The 17,445-nt window shown below is 40.0% G+C and overlaps 1 protein-coding gene across 1 annotated transcript; it reads right to left on the bottom strand.

Annotated features, from left to right (window-relative positions):
• Positions 1–12: 12 nt before the first annotated feature.
• On the bottom strand, positions 13–1,568 carry LOC130912091 (slit homolog 3 protein). Its single transcript, XM_057829895.1, has 3 exons — positions 1,458–1,568; positions 1,277–1,384; positions 13–1,104 (listed from the first exon to the last, which is right to left on the bottom strand). The coding sequence occupies exon 3, from the start codon at positions 1,078–1,080 to the stop codon at positions 13–15; it is 1,068 nt and encodes a 355-aa protein (XP_057685878.1). The 5' UTR covers positions 1,081–1,104; positions 1,277–1,384; positions 1,458–1,568.
• Between the last annotated feature and the right edge of the window lie 15,877 nt (positions 1,569–17,445).

Here is a 17,445-nt window from a genome sequence, read left to right as displayed (position 1 = left end):
AAAGTATCAGTCTCAATAGTCTGAATCATCTGAGAGCTCTCCCTGCTGCGTCCAGTGCTTTCTCCTCTTCTTCCTCTTCCTCTTCCTCTCCCCCATGAGCATGGCAGCCAGGACCGTTATGACGACGGTCACAGTGATGATGAGCACGGTGACGGTCTCGGCGATACACAATTCTGTGTCCACCTGGATGAGCCGGTAGTCGCGCAGCACCGCGGGTTGCCTGCATGTCAGGTTGTAGTAGTCGTCCAGGAAGAGTCGCTGGACGCTACGTAGCTTGCGGAAAACTCTCTGCAGATCACAGTCGCAATTCCAGGGGTTTCCCTCCAGCAGAATGTGGGTGCTGTAAGTGTGGATGCTCAGGAAGGTCTTAAAGTACACGCTAGTCATCTGGTTGCGAGCTAGGTTGAGAAGGGTCATGCTTGTGAGCGGTTTAAAGACGCCCACCTGTGTGTCATTAATGAGGTTGCCGGCCAAATTGAGGTGCTCCACCGACCGCAACATGGAGAAGATCCCACTCCTCAACGATGTCAGCTGATTGCCCTCCAGGTGCAGATGCCGCAAGCTGCTCATGGTGGCGAATGATCTAACCTGGATTGTGTGGATGCCGTTGCCGCTCAGGTTCAACCGCTTCAGGCCGTCCAGGTGTGTGAAGCTGCTGCTGTCTAGGCTACTTAGTGAGTTGTGGGCCAAGTGCAGTTCCCTCAGGAAGGCCAAACCTATTGAGAAACCCTTGGCCAGGTTGGGAATCCTGTTCCAGCTCAGGTCCAGCTTTTGCAGGAACTCCAGCTGTGAAAAGGCGCCATCCTGTACCACACTGATGTTGTTGTTCTGCAAGAGGAGCACACGCAGCTTGCGGTTCTTGTTCAAAGAGTGCTCCGGGAGGATGGCAATGCGGTTGTGGGACAGGTCCAGCAGCTCAGTGTAAGACGGGACTCTCCCGGGCAGCTGAGTAAAGGAGGCTCGTGAACAGATGGTGAACCTCAGATCACCGCGACAGTTGCAACCATGCTCACACCAACTGCCAGGCGACCGGGAGGATGTGGCGGATGTGGCCAGGAGGAGGAACAGGAACTCCTTCATGGCTCTGCACACTCAAACTTCAATCTAGACTAAAATCGACAATTATTTTCAAGAAAAGCTAATCAGCATTATTCACCATCAACTTGTTTGTGAGAAGAGAAAATAGAAGTTGCCTGGTGAAACATGCAGAAAAAAAAAGTGACAAAATTCCACATTGAATGCCCTCGCGTTAAATAAATGGAGGCGTTTGTCTTACGGATAGCCACTCGTCTTTTTCCGACCGTTGTCGACATCCGGCGAACAGCAGGTGGAACCACGGCATGCTGTTAGAAAGGCGATGTGGGTGGTCACCAGGCTGCAAAACCTAATGAGCAACATCACAAAGAGGATGGAAAGATGTACAGTGGTGAGGGGAGGAGAGCTTGTCAATTATTCACCATGGCAGTGGGAGGGCGGGCTGAGCTGAAGGGGTGGTTAAAAGATTGAAGGCAAAGTGGGCCACAGAGTAGAATTATAAATTCTCATTCAATTGATTGCAAGGTCTTAATCTCTACCATTTCGTGAATATATATATGTGTATACATATATATATAGAACATGCAGAAATCGCTAACCACTGTTCTTTTAACTCATTTGCTGAGTGAGTACGAATTACTTCAAATTTTGAATTGCCTTTGAATGGAGCGTGAAGGGTTGCTTGCCTAATTGATTGGCTGTGATTGGCTGGCAACCAATTTAGGGTGTGCTTCTCTCACAAAGACAACTGAAATAGGATCCAGCTCACACACAAACCTAATGAGGATAAGCGCTAGAGAAAATGGATTGATTCCCACAAGTCATAGGCCAACAACAATTAATAGGATTCGTCGCCTGCAGGATTAACCAAATATTTTGCACACTAGCGAACTGACAGAGAGACAAAGAAACACAAATAGCCTCCTGTACAGCGACTTTCCTTAAAGCTAACATTTCCTGTACTTCATCTCCCTACCAAGTTCTAGAAATACTTTTTTAAGGTTAAAAATGTAAATATTGTGTGCTGGTATGAAATTATGAATGCTTGTTTTCTTGCGGCCACCGTGATAAATTGTCGGCCTGGCTGCCAGTGTCCAGATGTCAAATTGTTTACTCTCATCTGTCGGATGAGATGTGATGTCTCAGTAAATTAGAAGACCTGTTGGTCACCGAGAGAAAGATTACATTAATACCGTCCAAATCCACAGGTCAGATAAAGCACTCAGTCACCATGTGGATTCCCATGTCGTACTTGAACACATGTTTCATTTGGCCTTTAGCGCTGACAATAACAGATCTTCAGCACTTAGTAAGGACATAAACCAGCATGCCAGGATGGGCTTTGATGCAAATTTACCATTATGTACAGTGGGGAAAATAAGTATTTAGTCAACCACAAATTGTGCAAGTTCTCCCACTTGAAAACATTAGAGAGGCCTATAATTGTCAACATGGTTAAACCTCAACCATGAGAGACAGAATGTGGGAAAAAAAACAGAAAATCACATTGTTTGATTTTTAAAGAATTTCTTTGCAAATAATGGTGGAAAATAAGTATTTGGTCGATTACAAAAGTTCATCTCAATACTTTGTTATGTACCCTTTGTTGGCAATAACGGAGGCCAAACGTTTTCTGTAACTCTTCACAAGCTTTTCACACACTGTTGCTGGTATTTTGGCCCATTCCTCCATGCAGATCTCCTCTAGAGCAGTGATGTTTTGGGGCTGTCGTTGGGCAACACAGACTTTCAACTCCCTCCACAGATTTTTTATGGGGTTGAGATCTGGAGACTGGCTAGGCCACTCCAGGACCTTAAAATGCTTCTTACGAAGCCACTCCTTTGTTGCCCTGGCTGTGTGTTTGGGATCTTTGTCATGCTGAAAGACCCAGCCACGTCTCATCTTCAATGCCCTTGCTAATGGAAGGAGATTTTCCCTTAAAATCTCTTGATACATGGCCCCATTCATTCTTTCCTTTACACAGATCAGTCGTTGTGGTCCCTTTGCAGAAAAACAGCCCCAAAGCATGATGTTTCCACCCCCATGCTTCACAGTGGGTATGGTGCAATTCAGTATTCTTTTTCCTCCAAACATGGGAACCTGTGTTTCTACCAAAAAGTTCTATTTTGGTTTCATATGACCATAACACATTCTCCCAGTCCTCTTCTAGATCATCCAAATGCTCTCTAGCAAACCACAGATGGGCCTGGACGTGTACTTTCTTCAGCAGGGGGACACGTCTGGCGGTGCACGATTTGAGTCCCTGGCGGCGGATTGTGTTACTGATAGTAGCCTTTGTTACTGTTGTCCCAGCTCTTTGTAGGTCATTAACTAGGTCCCCCCGTGTGGTTCTGGGATTTTTGCTCACCGTTCTTATCATTTTGACGCCACGGGGTGAGGAGGGAGTTGAAAGTCCGTTTTGCCCAATGACAGCCCCAAAACATCACTGCTCCAGAGGAGATCTGCATGGAGGTATGGGCCAAAATACCAGCAGCAGTGTGTGAAAAGCTTGTGAAGAGTTACAGAAAACGTTTGGCCTCCGTTATTGCCAACAAAGGGTCCATAACAAAGTATTGAGATGAACTTTTGGTATTGGCCAAATACTTATTTTTCCACCATGATTTGCAAATAAATTCTTTAAGAATCAAACAATGTGATTTTCTGTTTTTTTTCTCCACATTCTGTCTCTCATGGTTAAAGTTTACCCATGTTGACAATTACAGGCCTCGCTAATATTTTCAAGTGGGAGAACTTGCACAGTTAGTGGTTGACTAAATACTTATTTGCCCCACTGTACTATCTATTTGACTGCTTTTTCTAACTTTTTTATGTCTGCTTTTCAAACCATTTTGACTGGCTCATTCACTAATTTGCACTATGACCAACATTTTTCAACACACACAGGAAAACATTTACTTACATATGACACTCACTGACAAATATTCCCAATCATTCCCATTTCAACTTGACACTGTTTCGGCCAGTCAGAACATCTCACATTTCAATAACTCCCACATTTCTAAAATTCCAACCTCTTTACTATAACTTAACTTTAAATTTAGACACATTTCCCCCGTTTATGTCGTCTTTTTCCAATTGCTGATCGATTCAAAGCATTCAGTTCAATTCAAAACATATAGAGAACTTTTTTTCCACATTGAACTAATTAGCACATTCACCAAATTCCACTCTGTCAACTATAAAAATCCCAAACCAAGATATACTATCTATGCATATTTAAGTCATTCTTCCACTATTCCCAACTTCTTCAAAATATCACAACTTTAATTCTCAAAGTCCGCATTTCCCAAATCCAATTAATTCCATGTTGATTGTCAGTTCAACTCTTCAGCAATAACAGGACAGACGCATAAAAATTGCATCCGTCAGCTATCTTTACATCCCAAACAAAATCAACAGGACTATGGCTGAGTTTTGTTTGGAATATGGACAAAGCAGGTTTCTCGCTCCAGCAGCTATCGGGTGTCTGCAGGGTTCCAGTTTCACTGAGTCAACCTGAAAACAATGAGCGCATTGTCACTCTTTTAAATTAGCCTGTCAGTCACTGACAGATTTCCTGTATATCAACACATCTGCTCCGCTGATGTATTTGGGTCATTCAATAACTGTGCCCACTTTCTAATACATGACCAATACGAACAAAATAGAGAGGAGAGACAATCATGAAAGTATTTGATTGGTGAGTACCATCATACCTCACGCTTTCAGAGAGCTGAGGGATTACAGACAAACCCGAATGAAGACGTTAATCCACGCATAGAAGGATTACATATGTGTTCTTCTGCCTTCGGAACATTCTACTCCACATACAGTATCTCAATCTAGATCACTTTCACACTGCAGCTGGCTTTCTATTCACCATTTCTCACTAGTGTACTTGTGAACCCAAAAAGCTACACAGACAACACACTTAGACCAGGGCACACTCCACTTTCATATGCAAGAAACTGTTTAAAATATTAGAATATGACTTTAGTGCAGCTTTGAAATACACACTCCCTTTTTTCTCATATATGAATTTATGCCGAGGTCCAGGTGCACACTAAGGCTGTGAATCATCTATTTCAATACAATACCAATATTTGCCAATATTACAAAGTCTGCCACTTTCGATTCAAGGGCCTTTGATTGATTTAATACAATTTTATGTACGCATTAAACACGATCAGTCACATTTCGCCTAAAGCGATAAAAAAAAAATACAGAGCAGTTTTGAAGTTTTTGACAATTTTCTTTTTTCTTTTTTTTTTTTTAAACCTGTCCTGTTCAGCTGTTTGACACGGAGAATGGAAGTCTAAGTGTCTGGTTGGTCTTAAAAGTTTTAATGTTTTACATTGGAGTATGATATACTCCTATTGTGATCATTCAACATACCTCGTTTATTGAGACAAAGCAGCGAACAGGAAGGGGTTATGGGGGAACAGAAGAAAAGAAACACAAGAAAAGAAAGAAAAGAAACAAACAACAACAAGAAATACATTGAACACCTATACTAACTATGAATATGTCGATGCTATCGTCAGCTAGATGTATTTCCGGTTGACACCATATGGGGGCCCTGTTGACCAGGGAAAGAAGGGGGGGGTTCTATAAGACATGTGAGGGATGGAGTGTACACAAATCAGCTCTGTGATCTAGAAACCAGTAATCGTGTGATTCCCTTGTGAGTGTAAGCCCGCCAGCAACTGACCCTACGCTGCTCCATCGCCATCGCGCCCAATCACATCCAGCCATGCGCGAGCCCCATCAAACATGCGACAGCCACCCAGAGGAGCGGAAACGCTACGCGGGCACCACCCCGGTTCCACGGCCCCCACCCAGCCAGCCCGGGGAGGGAGGGTGGTCAGAGGGGGCGGAACCAGTGCAGCCCATCCCTCCTCCCACAGCCCAGCAAAGGGGCCATCGTCAACCCCCAGGGATCCAGGGTGGTCCCCCGGGCCACCCGCGCCCCTATCAACCGGCCTTCAGGGACAGGAAGAGGGGACGCACCACCAACCTGACATATGATTGATTAGATTTAGCCATTGGTTCATGTTAAAAATTTTGTTTGTTTTTCCAATTCAGCAATATTGTTTTTTTGGCTATCATTAAACTTGCCAGTAATGGACGTGCCTAATGATTTGAGATATTTTCTGTATTCAGATTGCCAGTTTTTGACAATTTTGTTGCTAAACCATTTCATAAATTTGAATGAAATCATTTCTTTTTAACAAAAAGGCGTCGTTAATGGATAAAATGACGATGTTGATTGATGTTTTGCATTTTGATCGATTTGCCATCAAGTTGTGCTTAAAAAATCAATACGGTAGGCTATATAAATCCAGATCGATGTATTATTACTCCCCTAGTGTACTTTGCATTGACTAGCAAGCAAGCACTCTGAGCAGGCGTGTACGGAATCAAATTTATGCCAATCTGCACCACCGCCTACAGAGTAGAATGCTTGCTGAGCCACATTGTCCGAATGCTGCATGCACTTAGATTTTAAAAAACGGGTGAGGTGGAAGGTCAGGGTTTACAGATTTGTGCATGTGATTAAATTCTGTTTCATTCACTTTACCAAGATTAAAAGTATTTCCAACCGAAACAGAAAGTTTTCGGTGCGTCCCTAGACAACACCAAATTAAGCGCATCTTCACATCCTAAAATGAAGAGCTGGAGAGATTCCTTTGTATTACAAGTGAAAGGAAGTTCATCCGGAAATAGTACCTGAGAAATTGGGGAGAGGTTGCTCTGCTGTTTTGAACCAAACTATTTAATAAAATTCTAGAGGGTTTGGAGATCCCTGAGGGTTGGAGGCAGGGCCGGAGTGGGACTCATTTTTGGCCCTGGAATTTAATGCCTCAGACCGGCCCACTCATTTAAAATAATGTCATCATGCATACACGTGTTCAGTTCAGTGTTTTCTACAGCCGTGTACTGTAATTCTGTGTGTATAAAATGTGTATAATATGTAATATAAATGTGTATGCATATGTAAAATATGCAGGTCAATTGCATCTAACATTTATCTATCACTTTCCACTGTCAGCCACTATTATCATTTGAGCATAAAATGTGACCATATTAGAATTGAAGCTTGCTTGTTCACACTGTTACAACGCCTCACCTGTTTTTTCAACACTGAATGCATCAATGGCAGCAATCCCATCCTCAACACTTCCCCCTGTGGCTGCCACTGACATTAAATCACATATTAAAGAAATCGTCAATTTTAACAATGCATTCTGATCAACTGAAGTCAGCTTTATGGCACTTTAAAAACGCCACGTAATTGATTATATTAATTCTAATTTTCACTCACTGAACAACATGGCAATCCTCCCTTCCAGCTCTGCACCTTTGGTGTGTTCTTTATGGCTAATGCTTGCTGCTACATATCCCTTGTGAGGAGCTACAAGAAGCCAAAGTTTGCACAATTACATATTGTCGTATCACACGGTGCAAGTTGCATTTTTATTCGCCATCTGGCCTTACCACTTTCGTTGTAGTTTGAGGCAGCGAGGTCGTTGCGTGAAAAAAATTAGCTATTTTTGCGCATTTTGCCGATTCTTTCATGAGTGCTTTTCTCATTTTAATTCTTATTTTTTCAGCGCCACCATTGCTCTTTTTATCCATCCGAGCACCGAGATAGCAGCTAATTTGGCTCATTACAGACTACAATTAAGGGGCGGAGCTGCATGCTGTATTTTTCGTCTGCACACGTGAGGATGCGTCTGGGAAAAAAAAAAAAAAAAAAAAAAAAAAAAAAAAATATATATATATATATATATATATATATATATATATATATATATATATATATATATATATATATATATATATATATATATATTTTTTTTTTAAGACGGCCCACAGGGACTGCGGTAACAGAATGTAAGTTATACTCATTGACACTGTCCTAAATAAATACCAAACAAAAAATCATAACAGTGTAAATTTTTTTTTTTTTTTTTATAAAACCCGGACCGGCCCATCTGGCCGGCCGGCCGGCCGGCCCATCGGGAATCGTCCAGAAGCTCCCGATTAGTCACTCCGGGCCTGGTTGGAGGGAAATATAATAATAATACAGTATTCATACCTGTCAAGTTGTACGGTTTTGACGTAATTTGTAGAAGTGAGCACAGATTTTTAAATGTGTACGCCGTATGGTCAAAATCTGTACGTTTCTCGTGCATTACATTTTTTGTCACCGTTTCGGCAACGAGACAATGTGTGTTACTATGCGTTACTACGTTGGTTGAATGACGCGAGAAAAGTCAGAGACACGGAGAGAGAAGAGTGTTTGTTGTGACGCTGTAACAAACGCGATGCTAGGCTAGATGGCGCCAATATTTCTTGACTGTAGCCGACAGCCTACAATCTACGCCTAGATATTACATGCATATAAAACTACTTCCGAAATGACAGACTCGGCGCGTTAGTAAACAGCCGCCATTTTAAAGCAGGAGACTTCTCATAAAGGCTCTGTTTTAGTGAACCTTCCTAGCAAACCTAAGTAACTTTTTATCTAAAATACTCCTAAACCGGCAAAATCTTGACTTCAATCTATCTTTAAATGATGAAAGTTTTAAAACTTTCACATGTCGAAAGTAGACAGAAGGGAACTAATGCAAAAACGGGAGCAATTTTAACAACTTTAACGGTTGATTCACAACATTAAATAACTTCCAAACATAGCAAAGGTTACAATGTTTTTTTTTAAATGAAAGAAAAAACATCAAAGGTAACACCAGTTACTTTGCCAAGTAACTAATTACTCTTATTTTCAAGTAACTGAGTAACTCAATTACTTTTTGGGAGAAGTAATTTATAACTGTAATTAATTATTTTTTAAAAGTAAGATTAACAACACTGGTCATAAAGATGAAGTCTGCAGAATGAAAAGTGACGAAAGCGGAGATTTTATTCTGCCAATTTGTTGCCGAACACAATATGCCTGCAACTATTGCTGATCACTTCTCAGAATTAGCAAAAGAAATGTTCCCTGACTCAAAGATTTCATCGGTAAGGTAATTTTATCATTTGACCATTTTAATTTAAAATTGGTCACACTAACGAACTACCTTCGAGTCAAACTGAATTGCGAGCTGAATTGCCATGAAGTGCAGCCATCGACACATGATAGAAATGGCCAAAAGCGCTACATACAATTATAACAAAAGTCACTGTTAAATTTTTGTAATCATGATGTAGCTGAAGATATTGATTGTTCTTTATTTGCACCATGCTATATGTTACAATATTACTAATAAATTCATATTATTTTAAAAATTGAGTTTTATTTTTGTTTCATATTGGACGCTATATACAACGTTGTAAGATTAGTAACCAATTTGTAAGGGCATACGTCACTATTTGTAAGATTGCCAACGGCCTCGGGTTGACAGGTGAAAGTTTGTAAACATAATCAACACTGTCCAAAATGAACACTTCTCTGTCCAGAATTGTATTTTGTACTGGTGGCCAGAAGGGGGCCCAAAAGTCCTGTTTTCATGGGAAAGATGATTGTGGTACAAAAACATTTCTAAATGTTTAAAATCCTTTGTTGGGGTATGACTTGACAGGGCTTGGTATTAGTAATACGATGGGGATTTTGAAAATTGTTTGAAAAACAGAAAAGTTAGAGCTATTTAATTTAAATTTTTATGGGAAATAAAATTGCCCATTATTGTTTACTCTTTTTGAATGCCTAATATTTTTTTCCCCGCGCACCCCAGTTTCCTCCCGCGTCCTAAAAGCATGCATGGTCGGCTGATTGAATACTCCAAATTATCCCTAGGTATGAGTGTTGGCATGCATGGTTGTTTTTTATCTCGTTGTCCCCTGCGACTTGCTGGCAACCAATTCAGGGTGCCCCCAGTACTGACCATAGTTACCTGTACACAACAAATAAACACGCCAACAAACAATAAACAAATAAACAAACACAAAAATAAGAAATAAGATTCAAAAATTAAAATAAATACAAAACAATTTCATACTGATTAAAAACAAAACAAAACAAAAAAACACACTTTGCTCTCATATTCATTTTTTTCATTGTCGAAGCCTATTTTAGTTTACAAATGTTTTGCATTTGATTATTTACACTTAGGAAACTAACACATCATTTTGTATGAATTATTAACTGTAAATAATACATTTTGATTAAACAATTTTAAGAAAACAACCTTGCTAATTTATTGAATCAAGCATTATACAGTGGTAGTAGAACTTGGGTCGGGAAAAGAAACTTCAGGCCAACGTCTAGTATGTAGTCAACGAATACTGTTACAGTGTGCACATCTCATTGTGTGATGGTTAGTGATGGCTGAGGTGAAGGCCCAGCTGAAGTGTTCACGGTTCCCCACTGGGGAATAAAGAGCAAGTGTGTTAAATTTTGCACAATTTCAAAATAAAATGTAAGGAGTGTACTCAGTGGTGGGTGTACAAGTTAGGACTGCCACACATTTCTACACCCGGACTGTTAGGCACAGTAACAAAATATTTGGGTTGATGCGGTGTGTACCCCCGGAGGTGTCTGTTCATGTGACAGACAGCGGTGTTAAATAAGGGGACACTGGCACAGTGTGGCCACTCCTCGACACCTCTCTTCAGATCCAATGTGGCATCTCTGACTCAAAAACAGGAAGTTGCTCATGGTGGCGTGGGTCAACACTGCAGGGGGTCAAAAGGTCGGAGCAGACCATGTCTGGTGCTATCCTCCGTTAGGTTACGGGAGGAAATTTATTTTAGTTTGTGCTCCTAAACCCAATTTATTAACGAGATATGCAGTTGAATCACAGGGCTTTCACATGCTGACCTGGACACGTGTGAACTTGAAAACAATCACTCCCACTACTATCATGGCCATTTGTCATCATTATATCATCATACTATTATTCATCTGAATCAATCTGTCTATCCAGCTTAATTATGAGACTTTTATTCGCACAGTTGTCATACTTGCTGGGAGGGTGCTTCTTAGGCAGAGGAAGAATGTGTTCATATTCACAGTCGTTCTCACTATACCAAAAATTTATGCAAAATTGGTGTAATACTTGCATAATGTGCCTCAATACTGGTACTGAAACAATGCGATTTATTTATTTATTTATTTTTAAACACAGCAATTGAACCAGTGTTGAAAAAGTTCATTTTCTAAACGAACTATTTAAAATTGCAGTTCACAAATTTTAAAATGAACTGTTCAGTTCATAGACCATAATTCAAAAACTTGAACTAAATTTCATGATTAAAAAACAAAAAAAACAAAATAAAACTTAAATACTTGCATCAAGAATACAGTATTACAGAATAATGTAAACACACAAAAAAAAAATTGCCCCCCAAATTTTAATACTAAAATTCGTTCCCATACAAAACACAGCTGACCTGTTAATAAAAGTTGGTTGGACTTGAAATTTCAAATAAACCAATTCCACTGAATTAAAATAAAAGGTTAAAACAAGTTAACACTTTGAACTCAGCATTCAAATAAATAGGACTCCAGTTGAAGTACTTTGAACTCAACATTTTAAGTAAATTTGACTTCAGGTTTAAGTAAATACTGTATGTTTTACTCCAACCAAAGATCAAACCTGCACTGATCCGTGGGAGCCATGCGCACGAGCAACTGTGCTAAATAGCCGCTTCACAACATAAAATGGGATAAAATTTATGTTAATTCAACTCAGTTTATCAAGCTCACAGTATTAACTTAATAAAATGTGTTACGACTAAAACTTTGGAAAAACAAATTACTTAAAAATATCTATTTAAAATCTTTAGTCATCATGACTAATAGGACGTTTTACTTTTCAGTCTGTAAGCAGAAAATATAAAATATATACAATAGCTGGAATGGTCGTAGACAAGGCCATGTAGCACTTGTTAAAATTGTAAAAAAGCAGCACCAACTAAATCAGACAGCTAAAACAATGCAGTTTTACTACTGCTGCTAGAGAACTATTAGTCATTTCTCACCCACTCCTTTGCATGTTTGTTTAGCATCTAGGTCAAGGTTGTGTTACAGAGGAACACACAGACACACCGATGCAACCAAGAGCAGTATTTTTGTCAGCTCAGTGTGCACTGATCGCCCCTGTGAGATGTCAAAGCTTTTAGGTCAGGTGGATGTGAGCGCTTACAGCCTTACACAGCTTCCTAGAGAACGGAACATGTGTCAGGGAAGCTAAAAGAAAAAGGAAAAATATCCTTGAATTATTGAGTAATGTCACAACAAAGTTGACGAAACAAAGGATAGCTTTCAGACAAGATGGAAATGCACATATTTATGTTTGGCTCTGGATTCTTTGAAGCCTTTGAGTGTGACATAATTTGGGCTGAAATGCCATGGTGAATTTCCAGGTCACTTTACACAGGAAATTCAGAGTGATTTGAAAGTCATTACATTAAAATAACTACATACAGTATAAACTTAAATGTTGTACATTACTGCTCACTCCTTTAAATTACCGCTAATTTAAAAAGAAAGTTGTTGATGTTCTGTGTTTCTGTCTGCTTTTGATTTCATTTTCCTTGTTTCCAGACTTGTCTTGATCTTTGATGGGAGAAAGTCTTCTTGCTTGGATAATTAAATTGATGCTTGTGAACTACACGACCATTTTTTTATTTTTTAAATTACCTCCCTTGATTGCCACCATTTCTTCTTTGGTATTTTCTTAGAGTTAAATTTTATTTGTTTATTTTTACAGCCCTTTTTAGCAGCTCTGGTTTCTCCTAAATGCTATATAAAAACATTAAGTTCAAATTATTTCATATGGTCCGAATAGTCCACAGAATGCTGATGGAAATCAATACCTCTTTCCACATTTTGATCCCAACTCAGCTCAAAATCAATTTCCACGGTTCTCCGAGCTCCCCATTTGCCTCACCTGTCGTGGTCAACAAAACTACTGCTTTGATCCAAACAGTTTTGGCATGTTGACATGGGAGAAAGGCAGCAACATTGCTTATGGCTGATAGGAATGTAGAAGTGGGAGAGGTTAAAGGGCAAACCGTGTGGGAGAAGGTACTCACTCAGGCATCACACAGGAAAACAAACAGAAACCAGATGTTTTTCTGTCAAACACGATCATACAATCAGTCATTTCTTTACTCGACCCTCTTAGTTTTAGCCAGGAATCACAAACAGATGTTGTATGATAATAAATTATAATAATACATCAATAACATACAATTGATAACACAATTTTCCAGACACAAGTATTGTGTATGTAGATTTGACATCTCCACCTCTGCTCCACTGATGTGTGTCCGCCAGGCACGAGCACACCCTTCGTCCAAAGCCCTCCGGCTAAATATGCCAAAAAAGGTCACACCCGGACATTCTAACCATTCTGACTTGAGCTGATTTTAGGAAATCCATTTATTGTGGTCGGTCAGGTAGTGCCTTTTTCAAAACAAAAGTCCTTGTCATCTAAAAATACAATAGAAATGTGAACTAATTGTAATTTATTGTAAGCCACTCTAACATTAAGTAAAGTTGAAACATTAAACTTTTACTTACCCCTTTAACACCGAACGTGTCGGCGGCGACGTGCTTACGCATATCATCTTTGAAGCCTCGTCACGCTGTAATTAGGTCACCCACTTGCCGATGGCTGATCTCATTTGAAAGTGTGGAAGTTGATGTCCACACCAGTTTTTATTTGAAGTCAATCGACCAAGTAAAACTGGAGATAATGTCATTTGAGTTTTAGTTTTATTGCACTCATAAATAAGCATTAAAACACTGCATGGAACATGTGTATATCTCCATAATTTCTTGTCCTTTTTCAAAACCGAAAGCAGCACGAAAGACTACATATCCCAAGAGCCGTTGTGAGGTCAAGAAGGACAAACCTAATGTGAACATTTTTAACAAATTGCCAAGCGAGGCACCACCTAAGGAAAGGGAGACATGCGAAGCGATCACCGGCCGGTTGGATTGAGCGAGAGACTGAAACGTGCGGAATGTATCGAAAACTAAATTTAGCGCAAGATAATGCTTAAATAATGATTTTGACCAATAATTAAATACGTTGTTGGATTCTTGTTTATTTCATTAATTTTTGTTCTTTGTTTTATTGCTTTACAACTTTTATAGACAACATTTTAACGGCCAGGTCTTTATTTTAAAGGGGAAGTTTTTGACATTAGGCTTAATCTTGGGTAAGCGGGGGTTTAATTAGTTGTTGGATTTGATTTGAACAAATTCTGTGCAGTTTGTCAGGAGTAGCTATGCTAGCGCGAGTCAATGGAGGTTGAAATCAACTCCATCAAAAATGAAATCAACTCAAACATTAAACATTATGTGAAAAATTCAATTACATGTGATGACATTTTATGTTGTCATTTTTATGTTGAGGCAGCAAAAAGAAAAAATTGGTAAAAAGTAACAGATAAGTTACTGTTAAAGTAACTTACTTTGATAATAAAGTAATCAGTAAAGTAAATAGATTAATTACTGATTACACCTCAAAAAAGTAAATTAAAGTGTGTGCGCGCGCGCAGAAAGGTGCATTTCAGTCAGGTGGCAAGCTTTTCCATGACTTCCTGGTTACAAATTCCTTATTTCTACTTAAATAAAACATTTCCTCACTTGATACCAGCACACTTCCACAGTGCGTGAAATTCATCGTCGACAAAGTCTATCAGACAAGCACGACGACTTTTGGTGCTGAACAAGCCGGTGGAAATGCCTCTTGGCTAGACGGTGAGGAGCGTACGGGGAAAAAACTGTTGAGCAAAACCATATGAGGAGGCTGGCTTTTGGCGGTGAATAAGGCAGCACAGGTGCCTCTCAGCGGAGTACATGGGAGAGAGCATTGCAAGGTGGAGGTCAGGGAAAACGTGACAAAAACAGGAGCTGTTCGAGCGACAAAAGTATTGCTCTAAACTGAAACACTAGGTAACTTTTCAACCTTTATAAAATATTTTCATAACATTTGTGATTATATGTTGACTCACAGCTTGTTGAATGACATGTGTTTTATATCTTGAGAGGGTATGTATCACTTTCACTGGCACTCATTAACTTTGAGGAGGGTGGCAGGAACCCTGCCAAACAAAAAAACTACAAATGCACTTTACGGCATACGTCCCTTCCCTCTTTTCCTATCCATTATAAAGACAGAAGTCATTGCTAACGAATCCTGTGAAGATGGCAGAGCAACAGAGACAAAAAGCTTTGTCTGAGGAGGAAAAAAGGCTGCTACTAAGATATACAGAATTAACATTGGCCCGGCTTTCACTCGCTGGCGCCAACCACCCCTCCCCTTCCTGGGGTTAGCCACACTAAGCCCCACTGTTGCGAACTGTCATGTGCTATTCATTACCTTATTACTTTTCATCCTTCACACAGCCGCTGGAAACAGAAATGTTGTTCAATCCATCTGCAGGCGACCATCGTGATTTTACGACACTATGTGGGTGTGCACTGGTCCCATGGGAGACGCAACGCAGATTCTCATGGAAAATGCAGTCGTCCTTAGGGCAAAACACTACCGCTTTTGTCCACTGATGTCACTAAAATCGACTAAAACTGAAACGCTACAAAGTGTTGATTTAATTGATGTATTATTTATATTCCATATGTAGGAATTGGCAATCTCCAGACAGATAGGTGCTTAGCGTAAAAGACAAACGAACAGAGCAGGTACTTGCATAAATATTTGAAGTGTGACGTAGGACGTCTGCCGGACGATTTACCTTCCAAATGAGATTGCAATAGAAAAAAACAACAACACTTGGATAATACACTACAAGCAAGGGTACACATCCATTTCATCTTATGCATGAAACAGTTCAAAATATTGGAACCGGAGTAGGGTGCCTCTTCAAATATAGCAACATGAAATCAATGCCCAAAATAAAAAAACAAAACGACAAGATCCATTGCACTGAAAGTATACTATAAATTACTAGTAGAGAAAGTAAGAGTTTTATAACATTCTGCTAAAAATAATAATGAACTTCAGAAAGTTAATAATTTAACTGCTTTAACATTGAATTCAGTAATTCTTTTGCATACCATTAGAGGGAGCTCGTGTACCACTAGTGGTACTAATACCTCACTTTGAGAATCAATTTTCAGCACTAACAAATCAGCTAATAGCTGTTGATCAGTCCCACAAGATGAAAAATCGTTTTTAAAATTTGTGACTAGTGAAGCATACAGTAACTATGCAGGGATTACTGTATTTAATTCCTGATGGATGGTGCAACTAGCAGGAGGTCAAAGCTCATACACTATGTGGGTTACTGTGAGGGTGGAGTGGAGGTGGTGGGGGTCTTTCTGCCCTAAAAGCCTCCCAGCTTATTCATGCTGGCCATTAGTGCTGTGTTTAAACCTTTATGACAGCACACACAGTTTGGCGCTCCACCGTCTCGACCTTTCTGTGTCAGTCATGCGCTCCCAGTAGCAGCCATGGCGATAAAGGAAAAGAAACCAGGTGGTCTTACATCCTTATTTAGACTGGATGTTGTTTAGCACTTTGTAAGGTGATGTCAAATAGAACCACAAACAGTGCATGTTTCTTCTGTCCCTGGCGGTTGCATTCAGGAAGCTGAGCGATGGAAATGCAGGATGATCTGCTTGCTGGACTGGATGTAATGCACACTGACATGTCAACGGGTGCGAACAGGGTGTGTGCATCCACAGGAAGTGAGAAGCTTTGCTGATGCACACTTGGAAGAACATTTATCAACAATCTAATAAAATATAGTTACTTGATTTCTTTAGCCCATTCTTTAAATCCTGCTGGCTTGATTTGCAACCTCACTTCCAGTAGAGGAAGCTGCTAAACATGCAGTGTTTCTTCCAGACAATCCAGACCAATGTTTACCTCAAGACAAAAGCTACAAGTCAACAGAAAGCTAAAGAGAAGCATGTTTGGAGCCAGTGGATTTGTGCTCAGTTTTCAGAGCATTGGATTAGTCTGGTCTAGTTTTCATGGAAGAAAATTTGCCTCATCCTTGTTCCATGAATTGATGAAACCTGCAAGGAAAAAAAAGAGTGAAATATGTTCCAAGACAACCGGAACAGTCCAGGGGCAATCAATACAATGTGCTTAAAATGCGATGACTTGGATAAACAACAACATGCACAAGCAAAATACTTCAGTTGGCTTTGTTGAGCTGAAATCACCCAATCTTACTGGAGTGGAGTAAGCTTAGCAAAGTGTGAAGCAGTTGGGATGGGTATCTTAACCACCAAGTGCTTATTTTGGTTTGGAGAAGAGACCCTGCCCTAAGTGGAGTACAAGTATCTGAACATAGAGAGTGAGTTCACAGATCGAAGAGGCAAAATGAAGCTCAGTCACCCAGGGGGGACTCAGAATAGAGTTCCTACACACTGGAGGAGACTGAATAGGGGGCTCAGGCATAGTGAGAATACATTCT

This window comes from Corythoichthys intestinalis, chromosome 2, assembly GCF_030265065.1.
Source record: "Corythoichthys intestinalis isolate RoL2023-P3 chromosome 2, ASM3026506v1, whole genome shotgun sequence".
Classification (NCBI taxonomy): domain Eukaryota; kingdom Metazoa; phylum Chordata; class Actinopteri; order Syngnathiformes; family Syngnathidae; genus Corythoichthys; species Corythoichthys intestinalis.
Note: the sequence above shows the minus strand (reverse complement) of the source record. Positions and strands in the feature narration are given on the sequence as shown.